Source organism: Chiloscyllium plagiosum, chromosome 18, assembly GCF_004010195.1.
Source record: "Chiloscyllium plagiosum isolate BGI_BamShark_2017 chromosome 18, ASM401019v2, whole genome shotgun sequence".
Taxonomy (NCBI): Eukaryota; Metazoa; Chordata; class Chondrichthyes; order Orectolobiformes; family Hemiscylliidae; genus Chiloscyllium; species Chiloscyllium plagiosum.
The window spans coordinates 64,576,406-64,592,790 of record NC_057727.1 but is presented as its reverse complement, the minus strand read 5'-3'; the positions used below and the strand labels follow the sequence as shown (position 1 = coordinate 64,592,790).

The 16,385-nt window shown below is 42.4% G+C and overlaps 1 protein-coding gene across 1 annotated transcript; it reads right to left on the bottom strand.

Annotated features, from left to right (window-relative positions):
* Positions 1-863: 863 nt before the first annotated feature.
* On the bottom strand, positions 864-15,766 carry manf (mesencephalic astrocyte-derived neurotrophic factor). Its single transcript, XM_043708486.1, has 4 exons — positions 15,540-15,766; positions 7,181-7,308; positions 6,375-6,516; positions 864-2,171 (listed from the first exon to the last, which is right to left on the bottom strand). The coding sequence occupies exons 1-4, from the start codon at positions 15,622-15,624 to the stop codon at positions 1,987-1,989; spliced, it is 540 nt and encodes a 179-aa protein (XP_043564421.1). The 5' UTR covers positions 15,625-15,766; the 3' UTR covers positions 864-1,986.
* Positions 15,767-16,385: the final 619 nt, after the last annotated feature.

Here is a 16,385-nt window from a genome sequence, read left to right as displayed (position 1 = left end):
CCAGATTTAAATAGCAGGGAGATCTTTTAGGTGTTGTATTCCCCAGAGCAACAGAATTACCCAGCCTCCACTCAAGCTTCCCCCTCCCAAGATTACTGAAGATGCGGATCCACATCTTGTAACAAGGTAGGCTACAGCAAATTGAAGAAATAACATTTTTTTTGCACAGTTCCATATCAGAGCTTACAGACACCAACACATAGATAACCAACTTCCATTTGTATAACACCTCATTAGGCCCTGCAGCATATTGTGAACATGCATGAAAAAGAATTAATAAACCAAGAGATTAGGAAAGGTGAGCAAAAGCCTGTCAGAAGAGGGGAGCTTTCAGGAGTGGGAAGATAAGCAGATTATAGGAAGGCCATACTTGGATATAGGTAGCAGCAAGGACAGGCTTGTCTGAGCCCAGAGCCGCATATAATGAAAGAAATGTGAAGCATTTTGAAATCCAATAACTCAGTAGGACCAGTAGTAGTTGAAGATATAAAGAGGTGAGCTGGGGTTTAATGATGGGAGGTCAGCAGGACTGTGTCTGGAGGTAGCAGCAGCACAATGCTTCAGTTGTGGATCAACCAGGGTAGAGCCTGAGGTTGGGAAAGCAACTGCTATGATGCAAAAAGAATAACGTATGACCAATGTACCAGGCACAAACCTGTATCAGTTTCTGTTACTCACTAAAGTCATTGTCTCTGAAGACATCAGTCGGCACGGTGGAGCAATTTTACAAAAGGCTCGCATCAAGCCATCATTTGAGGTCTAAAAAGAGTGAAGCCTGCAGGCTGCTTCGTTCTGCGAAGATGGGTTAGGGATGCCCATTACAACTATATCATGCTGTTTAGACAAAAAAAACCATAGTACAATTTATTTAGAAAAATGTTTAATGAGCAATTTTTTTTTTGTAAATACAACAAAAATAATGGGTTATTAGATATCTAGAGTGTACTGGGAGCTCTGAGTGACACACTGGACAACTTGCTTTCCTACTTGAGAATGGGTGAGACAGAGAGCAAGTGTAGGTCTTTGCATTGAAGGTCAGTGGCATTTCAGAGAAGGAAGACAGTGTTACTCAATGTCAGCTCCAAGCACCTTCACCTCCCAGATGAGCTGTCAAGTCCATCACTGCTTTAACATGACATTATGAAGCATATCTTCAGTATAAATCTCACCCAGCACAGCTTGGAAATATATCCTCTAGCTCCCCTCAGTGGTGTGTACTCTCTACTTCTCTCCCTTACCACAGAGTTCTTCAAAAAGGAACCATGGCTTGAGTAAGAAGGGCCAGAGGACTGCAGAGAAGGGCATGAGAAATCACCACAGTTTCGTCCCATATCTGCACTTGTGTTTATAAACATACATTTGCCAGAGTAGATTGCTGTACAAAAAAATTGCAAATCTTTGCAAATGTAGCCAGAGTATCAAATCAATTCCTCTTTCAGCATATAGATGTTAGTTTAGAAGTGGGCTGGAAATTGCTGCACATAGAGACATTTTACTAAAGAAACTTCCTGGAATGCTAAATACCCAACTTATGAAGTTTGTTTACAGCTCAAGCCAACAAGGAATAGGTTCAGATTGTTCCAACTGATTTCACGAGACCCTTACTGCAGGGGTGCTGACTAACCCAGGCAATTAGTAATAGATTTGAACCAAAGGCCTAGAAGGTGAATCACAATGTACAACTGTGTTCACCATCAAAAAAAATGCTACTATACTCTTAGGGAATTGCTGTGTGACTACATTCCATTTTACTGCTTAGAAATCCAGCCATCGTACATTTTTCAAAATCAACTTTTACAAACACTTCCATTTTCTAATTCATTGACCCCCCAAAACATCACAAGCAACACTTCCCACAAATCAGTTTATTTTATAGCAAATCTCAAGACATTAAAGTCCCCTTTTTATTAATAAATACAAAAAGGCAAGTGAAAACCAATGGAAATGTACAATAACGAAGTGGAGGCAGGGCATCCTCGAGCTTCACTAGAGTTCGTTCCTTGATTTGGCAGCAAGGGGAGCATACTTGGGCATCAGGTCTGTGATTTTCCGGATGAAGTCAGATTTCTCTGCGCAGCCTTTACACGACTCGCCCCACTCATCCAGAATCTTCCTCAGCTCCTTAACTCGCAGCTTCTTCAGATCAACTGTGCTCAGGTCCACCTGTTTGTCTGATTAAACAGTGAAAACAAGATACGTGGTCAGTAGCACTATTCTCAACATACAGCCCCTTATCGACCTCAGGCCAAACAGTTCTCAGTTTGAGGGGACAGTGTGTTGTGTAGGCTAGCCCTTCATGGATTGGCTTGTTTTTCTTGGACACTGTGTCCAACTATGCTAAACTTTTGCAATGTTTCTACACAAATGCACATTTCTCCTTTGTGGTATATTGAACAAAACTGTATCACCAGTTGAAACGGAACCACCCCTCTTTCAGCAAGGTGTAGCAGTTCATTGATTAAACAACGAAGTGTCATTTATCAAATTAAGTTCATTGAATCATACTGTGCAGAAGAAGTCATTCAGCCCATCAAGACTGTACTACCAAAATACACTAAATCTACACTGATCCCACTTTCCAGCACTAGACACAAAATGTTCACTCAACTACGTTTTATAGGTTGTGAGATTACGCACTCGACTACCTGCCCAGGCAGTGCATTCTAGACCTCTACCATTGTCAGGATGAAAGTTTTTCATGAAACCTCATGTTTTTCACCTTAAAAAAAAGCTTACTATCTTGTCACTGATCTTTTATCTAATGGAAAGAGTATTTTCTGTCCACATCCCTCAATATTGTAGATTTATCAGGTCACCCCCCCCTCTTTATTTTAAAGAAAACAAAAATTTATTCAGTATCTTTTCATAACCAAAGTGTTCCATCCAGGTAACATTCTGGTGAATTGCTTCTGCACCCCCTCCAGTTCAATCACATCCTTCCTATATAGTGTGGTGACCAGGACTACACAGTACTTCACTGGGACTTAACCAACCATAACCTCCCTGCTCTCAATCAGTGCCTCAACTTTGTAGAGGCAAGTGTCCCTATGCCTTTGTAACTACCCTATTAATCTTTCCGCTGCCTTTAGAGTTTTGTGGCCAAGCACCCCATGATATCTGTTCCTGGGCTTCCCAGTTTCCACTCATTCATTAAGTACTCCCTTGCCTTTTACTTCCGTCTAACCTCACACTTTAGGGTTAAGTTTCATCTGACCAATGTCTATACCTTCCTGTGACTCAAGGCCTACTTCCTTACTGTCAACCACTTGGCCAATGCTTTTCATCTGCAACCTTACTTATCATCCCTCCCCACATTCTCATCTACATTATTTATACATCAGAAATAAGTTATCACGAGTGATCACTGCAGTGAGCCACTGCTCAATAGCCTCCATTCAGATAAACAACCTTGTACTACTATCCTCTGTCTCCTGCCACTAAGCTAATTTTGGAGTGAACTTTTCAGGTTTTCGTGGATCCCATGGTTTTACCTTTAGCGGTATCTTATGTGGGTTCTTGTCAAAGACCTTACTGAAAAGCATATCAACTACATCAACTGTACTACAATAATCTGCAGGCTTAGTCACCTCAAAAAAATTCAATTAAATTTGTTAGGTATGACCTCCCTCTGACAAAGCCATACTGACCAACATTGATTGAATCTTGTTTCTCCAAGTGGAAGAGCATTCTCTCCTTCAGAATTTTCTCCAATAGTTTCCCTATCACTTATGAGAGACTCACCGGTCTGTAGTTTCCACATCTATCTCTACCATCTTTCTTGAAAAGTTAAACTACATTAGCTGTCCTCCAATTCAGTGGCATCTCCCCTGTGGCCAGAGACAACTGAAAATTTGGGTCAGTGCCCTTGTGATTTCCTTCCTTGTCTTTCATAACAGCTGGGATGCAAATCATCTGGGGAAGATTAAGCAAGTTAGCGAGTTTTGAGAAGATTTGCAACTCAGGTTGAGGTTCTGGTTGTAGGTTTGCTCACTGAGCTGGAAGGTTCGTTTTCATGAAAATAAACCTTCCAGCTCAGCGAGCAAACCTACATCCATTAAGCAACTATTGGATGGGTCACCAGGCCCTGGTAAAGTTGGCTTTAGGCAGAAGTAGTAAGCTCAAATTTGCAGAAATCAGCACACTGTCCAGTAATATTTTTAAAACTAGCACTTTTTTTCTGCAAATGACTTCACGGAGAGCATGATTTCAGCTGTGTTTGGAGTAGTGGACATCACCAGCTAGGCCAGCATTTATTATCCATCCCCAATTGCCCAGAGGGCAATTAAAAGTCAACCACATTGCTGTGGGTCTGGAGTTAAATGTAGGCAAGATCAAGTAAGGGTGGTAGTTTCTTCCCTAAAGGATATTAGTGAACCACGTGTGTTTTTTCCCTGACAAAGAAAGTGTTTGGTATGCTCTCCTTTATTGGTCAGAGTATTGAGTACAGGAGTTGGGAGGTCATGTTGCGGCTGTACAGGACATTGCTCAGGCCACTGTTGGAATATTGCGTGCAATTCTGGTCTTCTTCCAATCGGAAAGATGTTGTGAAACTTGAAAGGGTTCAGAAAAGATTTACAAGGATGTTGCCAGGGTTGGAGGATTTGAGCTACAGGGAGAGGCTGAACATGCTGGGGTTGTTTTCCCTGGAGCGTTGGAGGCTGAGGGGTGACCTTATAGAAGAAGTTTATAAAATTATGAGGGGCATGGTAAGGATAAATAAACAAACATTAGTCTTTTCCCTGGGGTCGGGGAGTCCAAAACTAGAGGGCATAGGTTTAGGGTGAGAGGGGAAAGATATTAAAAAAAAACCTCAGAGGCAACTTTTTCACACAGAGGGTGTCACGTGTTCTGGAATGAGCTGCCAGAGGATGTGGTGGAAGCTGGTACAATTACCCATCCAGATGCCTCTTAAATGTTGTATATGAATAGGAAGGGTTTGGAGGGATACGGGCTGGGTGCTGGCAGGTTGAACTAGATTGGGTTGGGATGTCTGGTCAGCATGGACAGGTTGGACTCTATGACTTTAATTGACAGTGGTTTCATGATCATCATTCAACTCTTAATTCTGTTTCTTTTTAAAAGGTGAATTTAAACTCCACAATCTGCTGTAACAGAGACCCCAGAACATTTCCTGGTTCTCTGGATTAACAATCCAGAAGTAATAACCACAAGGCCATTGCTTCCCCTTTAGATCATGTATTTAGATGTTGACCATTCTTTGACAGAATTCATCTCTACATGGGAAAAGAATGCTTATCATATATAGTGTGGAAATCAAAAGGAAATGATTCAAGGAGATCATACCCCAAAGAGGCTTTTCCCAGCATGCTATTATTTTGCTGGTTTCCACTCTCTTCACTCTTCTACACAAAGAACCATTCTAAAATGCAGCCTTAATCTGCAAAGACTGCACTGAATCGTCAGTGTACCATCATGAACTAAACTAAAAAAGTGCACCATCGGCATTAAGCAAGCAGAGACAGATAGGTTTGGAGCAGAGTCAGAACAAACTGAAAGAATGCCGAAATCTATGATAGGTAAGCTAGGATTCTTCATTTGTTTGACAGAACAAAAACAATTTGTACAAAAGCTAGTAGTGAACCTCCAGTGAATTAAACCAGAATTTTTACACTGTAGCTTGAGATGGCTGAGTCAGTGTGTGCCAGGAAATAAAGCGGAACTACTTCTGTAAGTAGTTAATGTAAAATAAATCTATTTGCTGTGAAGAAAAATAAGAGACATATAGTGATCATATGGCATGCAACAAGGAAGGCAGATAACAATGGCTAAGTATACAACAAGCTGAGGAAATTACTACCAGCAGCACCATAATATAAATATCTTTAAGGACCAACAGCTACAAACAGCATTCAATGCTTGGGAGATGTTTGAATTATAGAATCCCTACATAGTGGAAGCAGGCCAATCGGCCCATCAAACCCATCCAGACCTTTCCCCCTACCCTATTCCTGTAACCACTGCACGTTCGATGGCCAATTCACCCAGCCTGCACATTCCTTAAATGGGCAACTTAGTCTGGCCAATCCACCTAACCATCTTTGGACTGAGAGAGGAAACCCACACAGATGTGGGGAGAATGTCTGTGCAGAGTTTGCACAGACAGTCACCGGAAGATGGAATTAAACCCAGGTCCCTGGTGCAGTGAGGCAGTAGTGCTAACCTCTGAGCCACTGTGCTGCCTGAAATTGCTTGTACGGTGGTTGAATTGGCTTGCGCTGATTCTTGAATAATTTTAAAATCACTTGAATAATTCATTAAAATCATCTAAGCAAAAGAAATTTAAGCTACATTTATGTAACTGGTCTTCAGAATCGAACCATTCAAGCACCAGCTTTGCACCCAACCTGACTTACCATATTTTAGATCACAGATTTGACTGTCGCTCTTCTTCAGTTTTTCACAGATTTTAGTAACTGGCACATGATTGCTCATGGGTCTGGAGACTTCTTTAACTATCTTGGTGGCTGCATCACCTGTTGCTCCAATGTAATAGCACTGGAAACAAAGCAAGATCCATTAGTAGCTTTTCTACTTTCCCCACTTGCCTCTCACTTTTGAGATTGTCCTCTTTCTTTGGATCCTTGGCTGCCATACTTGACTTAAACTATTTGACTGCCTGGCCATCAATAAATTGACTTGCAAATGTTCAAAGGAATAAACTATCCCTAAATGTACCCACAGCAATTCCAAATATTATGGATAGTATATTGGATTTATTCAGGTTATGATTAGTGAATCCAAAATTTGAGTACAAAATATCTTAGATAAAATACAATTCAGTTATTACCACTCAACTAACATGAATGAGTCATCTAGAGAGTTTGAATTAAACAATTCCTCATCTGTCAAAGTCTATGGGAGACATGCAAACCGCTGCTGGCACGAAATCTGATAATGTTCGTGTTAAAGTCCATACTTGCAGTATCTAACACTTTCATGCTCTCGAGAGCCAAAGAACAGATCAATATTCTCCTAATCACCCTGTAGCCGACAAAAGAGGCTTGCAAGGAGGATGGTTTGTTTAACAGAGAAAGGCTTCAATGCTGAAGCAGCTTTTGGGGAACAGTGCAAATTGTCCTGGATTTAAAGGCAGTACTGTTTCATCCAGTGTTTAAGCTGCATTGTATTGTCATTGCATGTGCACTGATTAACCACTTACAAATCGGTTCTCCTTGCTCTTGACATCCTTGCATTGCTGGATTAGATGTTCTTCTATAACATCAGGAGTGAAGTCTACATCTTGCTCTTTCAAGGAGTTATAAAATCGTTCCAAGAATGACAAACATACTAGAAGAATGAACAAGAATCTTCCATTAATATCTAACACTCAAGTAAAACAAAACATTTTTGTTGGCGTAGAAGTTGGAGGAGATCATTATATTTCAATTCATCCCAGCATTGCTGTGAGTTGTAGTACAGGGTTTATTACCCATGGAGTGAAAAGAGTGGCTCCCAATTTCACTTTTGCAGTGTCAGACTCTAATTTCCAGACTTGCAACCTTGTTCTGTGTTTTCCGGTGAAAATTAAGAGAAGAAATATGGAGAACATATCAACACCTCAAATAAGATAACATCCAAATTTCTAAACATGTGAATACAGAATTCATGCAAACTGATTTTACCCGTTAAAAGTCACAGTATCATTCTGCTGACTCTGCAACCCTACCTATAAGATAAATCTCTTCTTCAGGTACAGAACTGCCTCAAAGTTAGAAGACAGAGGGTGGTGGTGGTGGTGGAGGGTTGTTTTTCAGACTGGAGGCCTGTGACCATTGGAGTGCCACAAGGATTGGTGCTGGGTCCACTACCTTTCATCATTTATATAAATGATTTGGACATGAGCATAAGAGGTATAGTTAGTAAGTTTGCAGATGACACCAAAATTGAAGATGTAGTGGACAGTGAAGAAGGTTACCTCAGATTACAACAGGATCTAGATCAGATGGGCCAATGGGCTGAGAAATGGCAAATGGAGTTTAATTCAGATAAATGCGAGGTGCTGCATTTTGGGAAAGTAAATCTTAGCAGGACTTATACACTTGGTGGTAAGATCCTAGGGAATGTTGCTGAACAAAGAGACCTTGGAGTGCAGGTTCATAGCTCCTTGAAAGTGGAGTCACAGGTAGATAGGATAGTATAGGCGGCGTTTGGTATGCTTTCCTTCATCGGTCAGAGTATTGAGTACAGGAGTTGGGAGGTCACGTTGCAGCTGTACAGGACATTGGTTAGGACACTGTCGGAATATTGCATGAAATTCTGGTCTCCTTCCTATGGAAAAGATGTTGTGAAACTTGAAAGGGTTCAGAAAAGATTTGAGCTATCGGAAGAGGTTGAATAGGCTAGAGCTGTTTTCCCTGGAGCATCGGAGGCTGAGGGATGACCTTATAGAGGTATACAAAATCATGAGGGGCATGGATAGGATAAATAGACAAAGTCTTTTCCCTGGGGACAGGGAGTCCAGAACTAGAGGGCATAGGTTGAGGGTGAGAGGGGAAAGATATAAAAGAGAACTAAGAGGCAACTTTTTCCACTCAGACGGTGGTACGTGTATGGAATGAGCTGGCAGAGGCTCATACAATTGCAACATTTAAAAGGCATCTGGATGGGTATACGAATAGGAAAGATTAGGAGGGATATGGACCAGGTGCTGGCAGGAGGGACTAGATTGGGTTGGGATACTGGTCAGCATGGATGAGTTGGACCGAAGGGTCTGTTTCGAGCTGTACATCTCTATGCCTCTTTCGTTTAAATTCATATTCTTCCAAAACCTTCCTATTCATAACCACCTTCCAGATGCCTTTCAAATGTTGCAATTGTAGTAGCCTCCACCACTTCCTCTGTGGCAAAATAGCCTTTGCCATGCTACCAGAGAGCTAGAAAGTAAAATTGGACAGGATAATTCTTTCTTGACCTGCACATGCAGAATAGATCAACTGAAATTTTTATGGCATAGAGATATAGTTATGTTTAACTGTATTAGTCGCATTGGTTGAGGTATATTTACTCTTTCAATAATTCATATAGATCTATTACATTCACTTAAGAGCAAAAACAACTCTTTCATTTAAAAACCCATCTAACATCTCCAATATTGCAGCACTTCTTCAGCACCGTGCTAGTGTTGGCTTAGATTTTGTTCGAAGTTTTTGGAGTGGCACATTGACATTCAGGTAGAAAGAGTTGACTGTCCATCAATATAGTCTCATCATGTAATTATTTATTAAAATCTTATGATTAATTGGGGGCAGCAGAGTAACTAGCACTGCTGCCTCTCAGCGCCAGGGACTCCGGTTTGATTTCACCCTTAGTTGACTGTATGTGGAGTTTGCACATTATCTCCGTGTCTGCATGCATCTTCTGAGTGCTCCGGTTACCTCCTACAGTCCAAAGATGTACAGGTGAGGTAGATTGGTCACACTAAATTGCCCTTCATGTTCAGGGAGGTGCAGGATAGGTAGATTAGCTATGAGAAATGCAGGATTAGAACAATAGGGTAGTGAGGTGGATCTGAAGGGGATGTACTTGAAGGAGGTTGGTGTGGCTCGACAGGCTGAATAGCGTGCTTCTGCACTGCAGGGATTCTATGATTCTATTCTATGATTGTCAACCAGTACTTTTGTGGTGCAGTGGTAGTGTCTGTAGACCTGAGTACAAGTCCCACCTGCTGTAGAGGTGTGACAACATCACTGACCAAACTGATTAGAAAATATTTAGAGTCATTGTCAACCACAACATTCAAGGTGGACTTCTGTTATGGAATGGAGGAAAGTTTAATACTGTTTGTTCTCTATTCAAAGTCTATTTTACAAAGAGGTTACAATGCATAACCAGAACCTTAGTGGACTGTAAACTGCCTAGGCTGCTGATCAGTCCAGTCAATTCTTCAACTTGGTCAGAAAACCCAGAGAATAAAGCAGGAGCTTTCCCTGGTGAGAACGATTGGGCATTTAAGGATCATGATGGAGATGGGGAAATCCCTTAGTTGTAAAATTCTGCTGTTTTCACTGCAGTTTTGGGTCATGCAAATGTCAGCCAATGTTACTGAATGTGCATTTTACAATTAATAGATGCCATAATACTATTGTACAAGAGGTTGCAAGCGTGCCTAATAAGAATACGTGCACCCACCTTCAATTCAATTACAGTTTTGCCTATGCTTTGGAAAGATGCCAACTAATTCAAGTCATAGAACAGCATAGCACACAAAGTGAGGCCATTCAGCTAGTCACGTCTACACCAGCACTTTCATCATAGAATTCCAACAGCGTGGAAGCAGACCATTTGGCCCACTGAGTCCACAGTGACCCTCCAAAAAGCATCCAACCCAGACCCCACCCCCCCAACCCCATCCCTTTAACCCCACATTACTCATGGTTAACCCACCTAACCTGCATATCTGTAGATACTATGGCAACAGAGCATAGCCAATCCACCTAACCTGCACATCTTTGGACTGTGAGGGGAAACCAGAGTACCTGGAGAAAACCCATGCAGGCACATGGAGAACATGCAACTCCACACAGATAGTTGCCCAAGAGTGGAATCGAACCAGGGTCCCTGGTGCTGGGACGCAGTAGTACTAACCACTGGTTTCTCTTTCTCCATATTCCCTTTGAAGCCACTTATTGAATCTGCATCTGTCATCCACAGATTATACAATACACAGCGCACTCTAACAGGAAATAAGTATTTCTGACATTTGACTGTAGCTTTATATTGTCCACAGACTAGCTGGAGCTGCAGTAATTTCTCAGGGAGCAGTAGCAATATGAAGAGGCACTCAACTTGTGAAATCACTGTTTTCATAACTTGCAATACAAATACAGAAATCAAAGTTACCGCCTTGTGAGACCCAGATCAAAGATCCCTGATGGGGAAATCTTTGAAGGCAATGGGTCTTGAGTTGCAGCACTGCTTGCAGGACCAGATTGGCTCAGTGGTTACATTCTCATGCTGTAGATAATCAGTTCCAGCCTCACTCCATGTATTTATGCACATTCTAGATTGCAGCTCCATTCGCTAGTGTAAACATTTCCAAAATCCCTAACCTGACAGCACTGTAGGTTTCATATGGTCCAAACTACAGGAGGAAGGAAAGGGTCCAAGGGAAAAAGCAGACAAGCACTGTCAGAAGTAGCATTTAACCTATCTAATGAGGAAAAGAGAAAAATAAAAAAATCCTTTTGCATAAATTAGTAACCCAGAAACAAAAGAGCAGCTTCTGAAAATCACTGCTCAAAACGTACACAGTCCTGAGATATTACAGCAGTTTAAGATAAACTTGAGCAAACTTTTGACATTATTGGATGTTTCACCTCCACATTCTCTTAACTGAGATCTGGAACAGCTTTGCTGCAGCTCCTCCCAATTCCTCACCTATCATCACTTTGGGAACCCCCACCCCAGATTATCTCAATCCCTCTTACACATTTACCCTAATCTTCTTTAAATGGACCCATATACTTCACCTTACTCCTTCCTAAACAAACCCCTACCAACTACACACATCCCTATCCAGCACCCATCCATTTCCCAAAACATTCCCTCCAAAAAGTATTTTACTAGCACGTGGAAGTAAGCAGGTGGAAGGCCTATTAAAGACAAGGAATGACAAGATGCTTAGGGGAAACAGAAAAGATATACAAGAATGGTTCTAGGATGATGAACTTTGTTACACAGATTGGAGAAATAGGAACTAAATTCCTTGGAGAAAATGTTTAAAAAATGATTTAATAAAGGTACTCAAAGTCATGTCATCTGGTTAAGATAGAAATGAGAAACTTATCAATGATCAGATCAAGAACAAGAGGCCACAGAATTAAAGGTAATTGGCAAAAGGAATGAAGAAACATGGGTACAGCAAGTGGTCAGGATGTGGAACACAGCCAGAATGTAGGAGAAGCAGTTTTAATTGAAGCCTTTGAGGGGGATTTGGATTATTATCCATAAACGGAAGAACATGTAGGCTGCAGAGAGAAATTAGGAATGCGGTTTTAGGCGAACTGGTGCTTTAGAGAACTAGATTAGATTAGATTACTAGCAGAGACAACAAGCTAAATGGCCACCTCTGCGCAGTATAGATTATGTGATCCGAGATGTGAGGTAAGGCTAAAACGCTTGGTCAATACTATGCATCAGGGAGCTTTGGGAAAAGATAAAAAAAAGAGGAGTAACCAGAGAAATTGACACTCTGGTGCCCAATTCTATATGAGGCAGTACTAAGGTCAAGGGCTGCTAGTGTGTAGATAAACACAGGGTGACTTGGTGACGAGATACCGGCCTCTGGAGTTATTTCAACTTTAATTATTTTACATTATATGTCATGTTAATATACATTACAATCATGCCTCAGGAAACATGAATTTGCCTGTGCGGGCCAAAGAATCATTCAAAATGCATGAGCAAAACTCACGTAGACATGACTACTTTCACTTCAGTGGCAGTCGCGCTTTGACTGTTTAACCTGTTCAGGTATACAGCTCTTCCCCTTAACCCCCATGAGCAACTGCAGAAGGGTTCAGGTGAATAGACAGAGGAGGAGACCACATCATCAGGGGAGAGTGGATGGGAGAGAGACTTATCTGCATTGTCCTCCCCCTCTCACACCCAGTGTCCACCCACAACCTCCCCCAACAACACTCAGCCCTGGTATGCAGAATGCCTCATCTTTATTGGTAAGTTTGATATGCTGGAACTGTTTTAAATATTTTATTAATATCGGAAGGATGTTGTGAAACTTGAAAGGGTTCAGAAAAGATTTACAAGGATGTTGCCAGGGTTTGAGGATTTGAGCTAAAGGGAGAGGTTGAATAGGCTAGAGCTGTTTTCCCTGGAGCATCGGAGGCTGAGGGATAACCTTATAGAGGTTTACAAAATCATGAGGGGCATGGATAGGATAAATAGGCAAAGTATTTTCCCTAGGGTGGGTGAGTCCAGAACTAGAGGACATAGATTTAGGGTGGGTATAAAAGAGACCTATGGGGCAACTTTTTCACACAGAAGGTGGTGTGTGTGTGGAATGAGCTGCCAGAGGAAGTGGTGGAGGCTAGTTCAATTGCAACATTTAAAAGGCATCTGGACGGGTATATGAATAGGAAAGGTTTGGAGGGATATGGGCCAAGTGCTGGCAGGTGGGACTAGATTGGGTTGGGCTATCTGGTCGGCATGAATGAGTTGGACCAAAGGGTCTGTTTCCGTGCTGTACATCTCTATGACTATGACTCTATGTTTACTATGGAAAAATGATACTGGGAAAAAATGCTACTAATGATTAAAATTGATGAGCTGGATGTGCTGGAAAGGATGGCTATGCTTGGGTTGGATAAGTTGCTTGGTCTGGATGGATTGTGTGAAAGAACACTTGAAAGAATGCGTGAAAGATAGCAAGGAAGAATTCGCACAACTGGCCATAACCTTCCTTGGATACACTGGAGTTGCCAGAGCATTTGGGGAGTGGCAAATATGATCTCTTAATCAAGAGAGAGTGCAAGGACATGCCTAGCAAGTATAAGCCAGTGAGTTCAATATCCATAGCAGGCAGGGATTTGGAAGGAGAAAGAAATCAGAGATTTGATTTAGTTAAGGCTAACACAGACTTGCAGAAAAAAAAATCATGATTTACTGTTTTAAAGGTTACTGATGATATGGTCTCATCTTAAAATTGACACAAAGTGTAGTACAAAGATAAAATTCACAATATGGTGCTCATAGAATAGGTGTCTTAGCTTGCTTAGACAAACTAGCTAGAGGACTGAAGACAGTGAAATGACAATTTCAAAGTTGTAATACAGGACTTGGGAGGTCATGTGCATTATCCTTTGAAGATGTCAAGATACATCAATTGAGTGGTTAGCAAAACATATGGGATCCTAGGCTTTAATAGGAGGTAGGAGTAACCATTGAACACTAGTTAGGCTGTTAACTGACAGCCACATCTCGTTCTGGTCATCAGACTTTAGAAAGGACAGAGATCCTTAAAGCACAGAAGTGGTGGCCAGAATGACTTGGGCAGGAGTAATTTTCGCTACAGTAATTAGTTAAATGTTGAGAGGCTGAGGATGTTCTACTTGAGAGAAAGGAAACTGAGGGAAGATTTCATAGAGACCAAGATCAATGAAGTTGCTCCCATTATCTGCTGTACACGGGTACAGGGCACAGATTTAAGGTTTTGGGCAAAAGGCATTAGGGAATGTAAGGAAGATCCAGTCTTACACAGCAAGTGGTGATAACCTGGAATTTGATGTTTGAGAGAGCAAGAGATGATTAATGATTTCAAAAGAAATTTGGATACACTCTTGAGCAAAATAAAATTGTAGAACTACAGGGAGTGTGGAAGAATGAAGCAGACTTGATTGCTGTACAGAAAGCCACATGACTGAATGTTTCCTGCTCCTCGGATGCTGCCTGACCTGTGCTTTTCCAGCACCACACTCTTGACTCCAATCTCCAGAATCTGCAGTACTCACTTTAAACAACATCACTCCTCTCACTGATCTATACCCCTAAACTAATTTTCAACTATGCTCTCACTCCACGCAAAAGACTGCATTATCAATAATAACCATCCCAATACCCCACTAAACCCTGCCAAATAACCAAGCCCAATATTACCCTGCCAATTAAACATAACCCTTCACTATAACCTTCAACTGGGCTGATGGGCTGAGAAGTGACAGTTTAATTTAGACAAATGTGAAGTATTGCATTTTGGTAAAACAAACAAGGGTAGAACCTATACAATTAAGAATAGGGGTTTGGGTAGTGTAGAAGAGACACCTGGGGATTCAGGTATATAATTATTTGAAGTTTGCATCACATGTAGAAAGGGTAATTAAAAAGACATTTAGCACACCTGCCTTTATAGCTCATACCTTTGAGTAAGGGAGTTGGGACATCACATTGAAATTGTTTAGGACATTAATGAAGTCCCTTCTGGAGTACTGTGTTCAGCATAGGAGGTTGAACGGTGATCGTATAAGATTTATATAATCATGAAGCTAAAGATGCATGGCGGTGTCATTTCCCTAGGGTGGAAGTTTCAAGATTGGGGCATTTTTTAAAGTGAGAAGAGAAATATGTAAATTAGTCATGAGGGGCAATTTTTTTTAAAGATAGGTTCGCACGTGGAGAGAACTTCCAGAGGAAGAGGGGATGTGGTACAGTTACAGCGTTTAAAAGACGTTTAGGTAAGTATACGAATAAACAATGTTTGGAGTGGTGTGTGTCAAGCGCACATAAGTTATACCAGGTTTAGTTTGGGATTATGATCGGCATAGACCGGTTGGACCGAAGCGTATGACTCTGTAACCCCTTAAACTCTTCCTCAACTTTACCCAACCCACCCAAATAACTACAGCTTCACCATGGTAACCACCACGACGCTGCGCCAAACCCCTTCAGCGAGGACCTGAAGGCGCACCCCGACCCAATACTTCGAGCCTCATCACAATAACCACTCCATCCCCAAATACCCATCCACCTCTCTATTCCCTTTTCTCATCTCCTGCCTCTACCATTACCTTCACATTCCCCTTCTTTCAGTGCCTTAGAAGACGTTACGAAAAAAACTAATGCCACAGCCAGACCAGTGGCCACGAATCCCATCTTCAGATCCAAAACTCCACTGCAGCGACACTGTCCCTTCCAGATCTGCCGGCAACACACCGCGTCGTGCAACCAAACTAGCCTTCCCCGCTTCAATTGGACCACGTCTTCGAATTGGTGTCCCACCTTAGCACAGTCTCCATGCCTATTGGATAGGATGGATGTCGCTCAGTTAACGCCAAGGAACGGCGTGCAATCAAGTTTGGTTACACGCGGCGTGGTCTCCCAGCGGCCAGTTGGCGCCTCACGATTGGCTCAGGGGTATCGGCCAGTCGGAATCATCCACCAAGTCCCTGTGTCTTGCGTCACTTCCTGGAGGCGAAACGGGACTGCATTTTCCACCCGAAAGAGGGGGCAAGGCCAGAATCTGGAGGCCCATCCCACGTGTGGTGGAGTGGGCGGAGCCAGAGTGTCTCCGTCACGGGGAATGAAGTCAACGGTAGGACGTGGACCATTTCCGGGAGGGATGGGTGGAGCCAAAAGTGGGGCGGGCCCATTCCCAGGCACGGCGGGTGAAGCCAAGCGTTGAGACGGGGCAAACACTGGAGCTGGAGTGGGGATGGGAATGGGCGGAGTTGTGTGCGCTGAGGCGGGGCTAGCTCGAGCCGCGTTTGGTGGTCTTGAGGCGGGGCTCGATCGAGTCGCGTTTGTGGTCTTGAGGCGGGGCTAGCTCTAGCCGCTTTTATGGTCTTGGGGCGGGGCTAGCTCGAGCTGTGTTTGTGGTCTTGGGGCGGGGCTAGCTCGAGCTGTGTTTGTGGTCT

Excerpts from the sequence above, each read along its gene's own strand:
- manf (XM_043708486.1), bottom strand. The coding sequence starts at position 15,624 with ATGGGATTCGTGGCCACTGGTCTGGCTGTGGCATTAGTTTTTTTCGTA. Across the intron at positions 7,309-15,539 it reads GAAAGAAGGGGAATGTGAAG|TATGTTTGTCATTCTTGGAA; the intron begins GTAATGGTAGAG and ends TCATTCTTCTAG. Across the intron at positions 6,517-7,180 it reads AGAGCAAGGAGAACCGATTT|TGCTATTACATTGGAGCAAC; the intron begins GTAAGTGGTTAA and ends CTTTGTTTCCAG.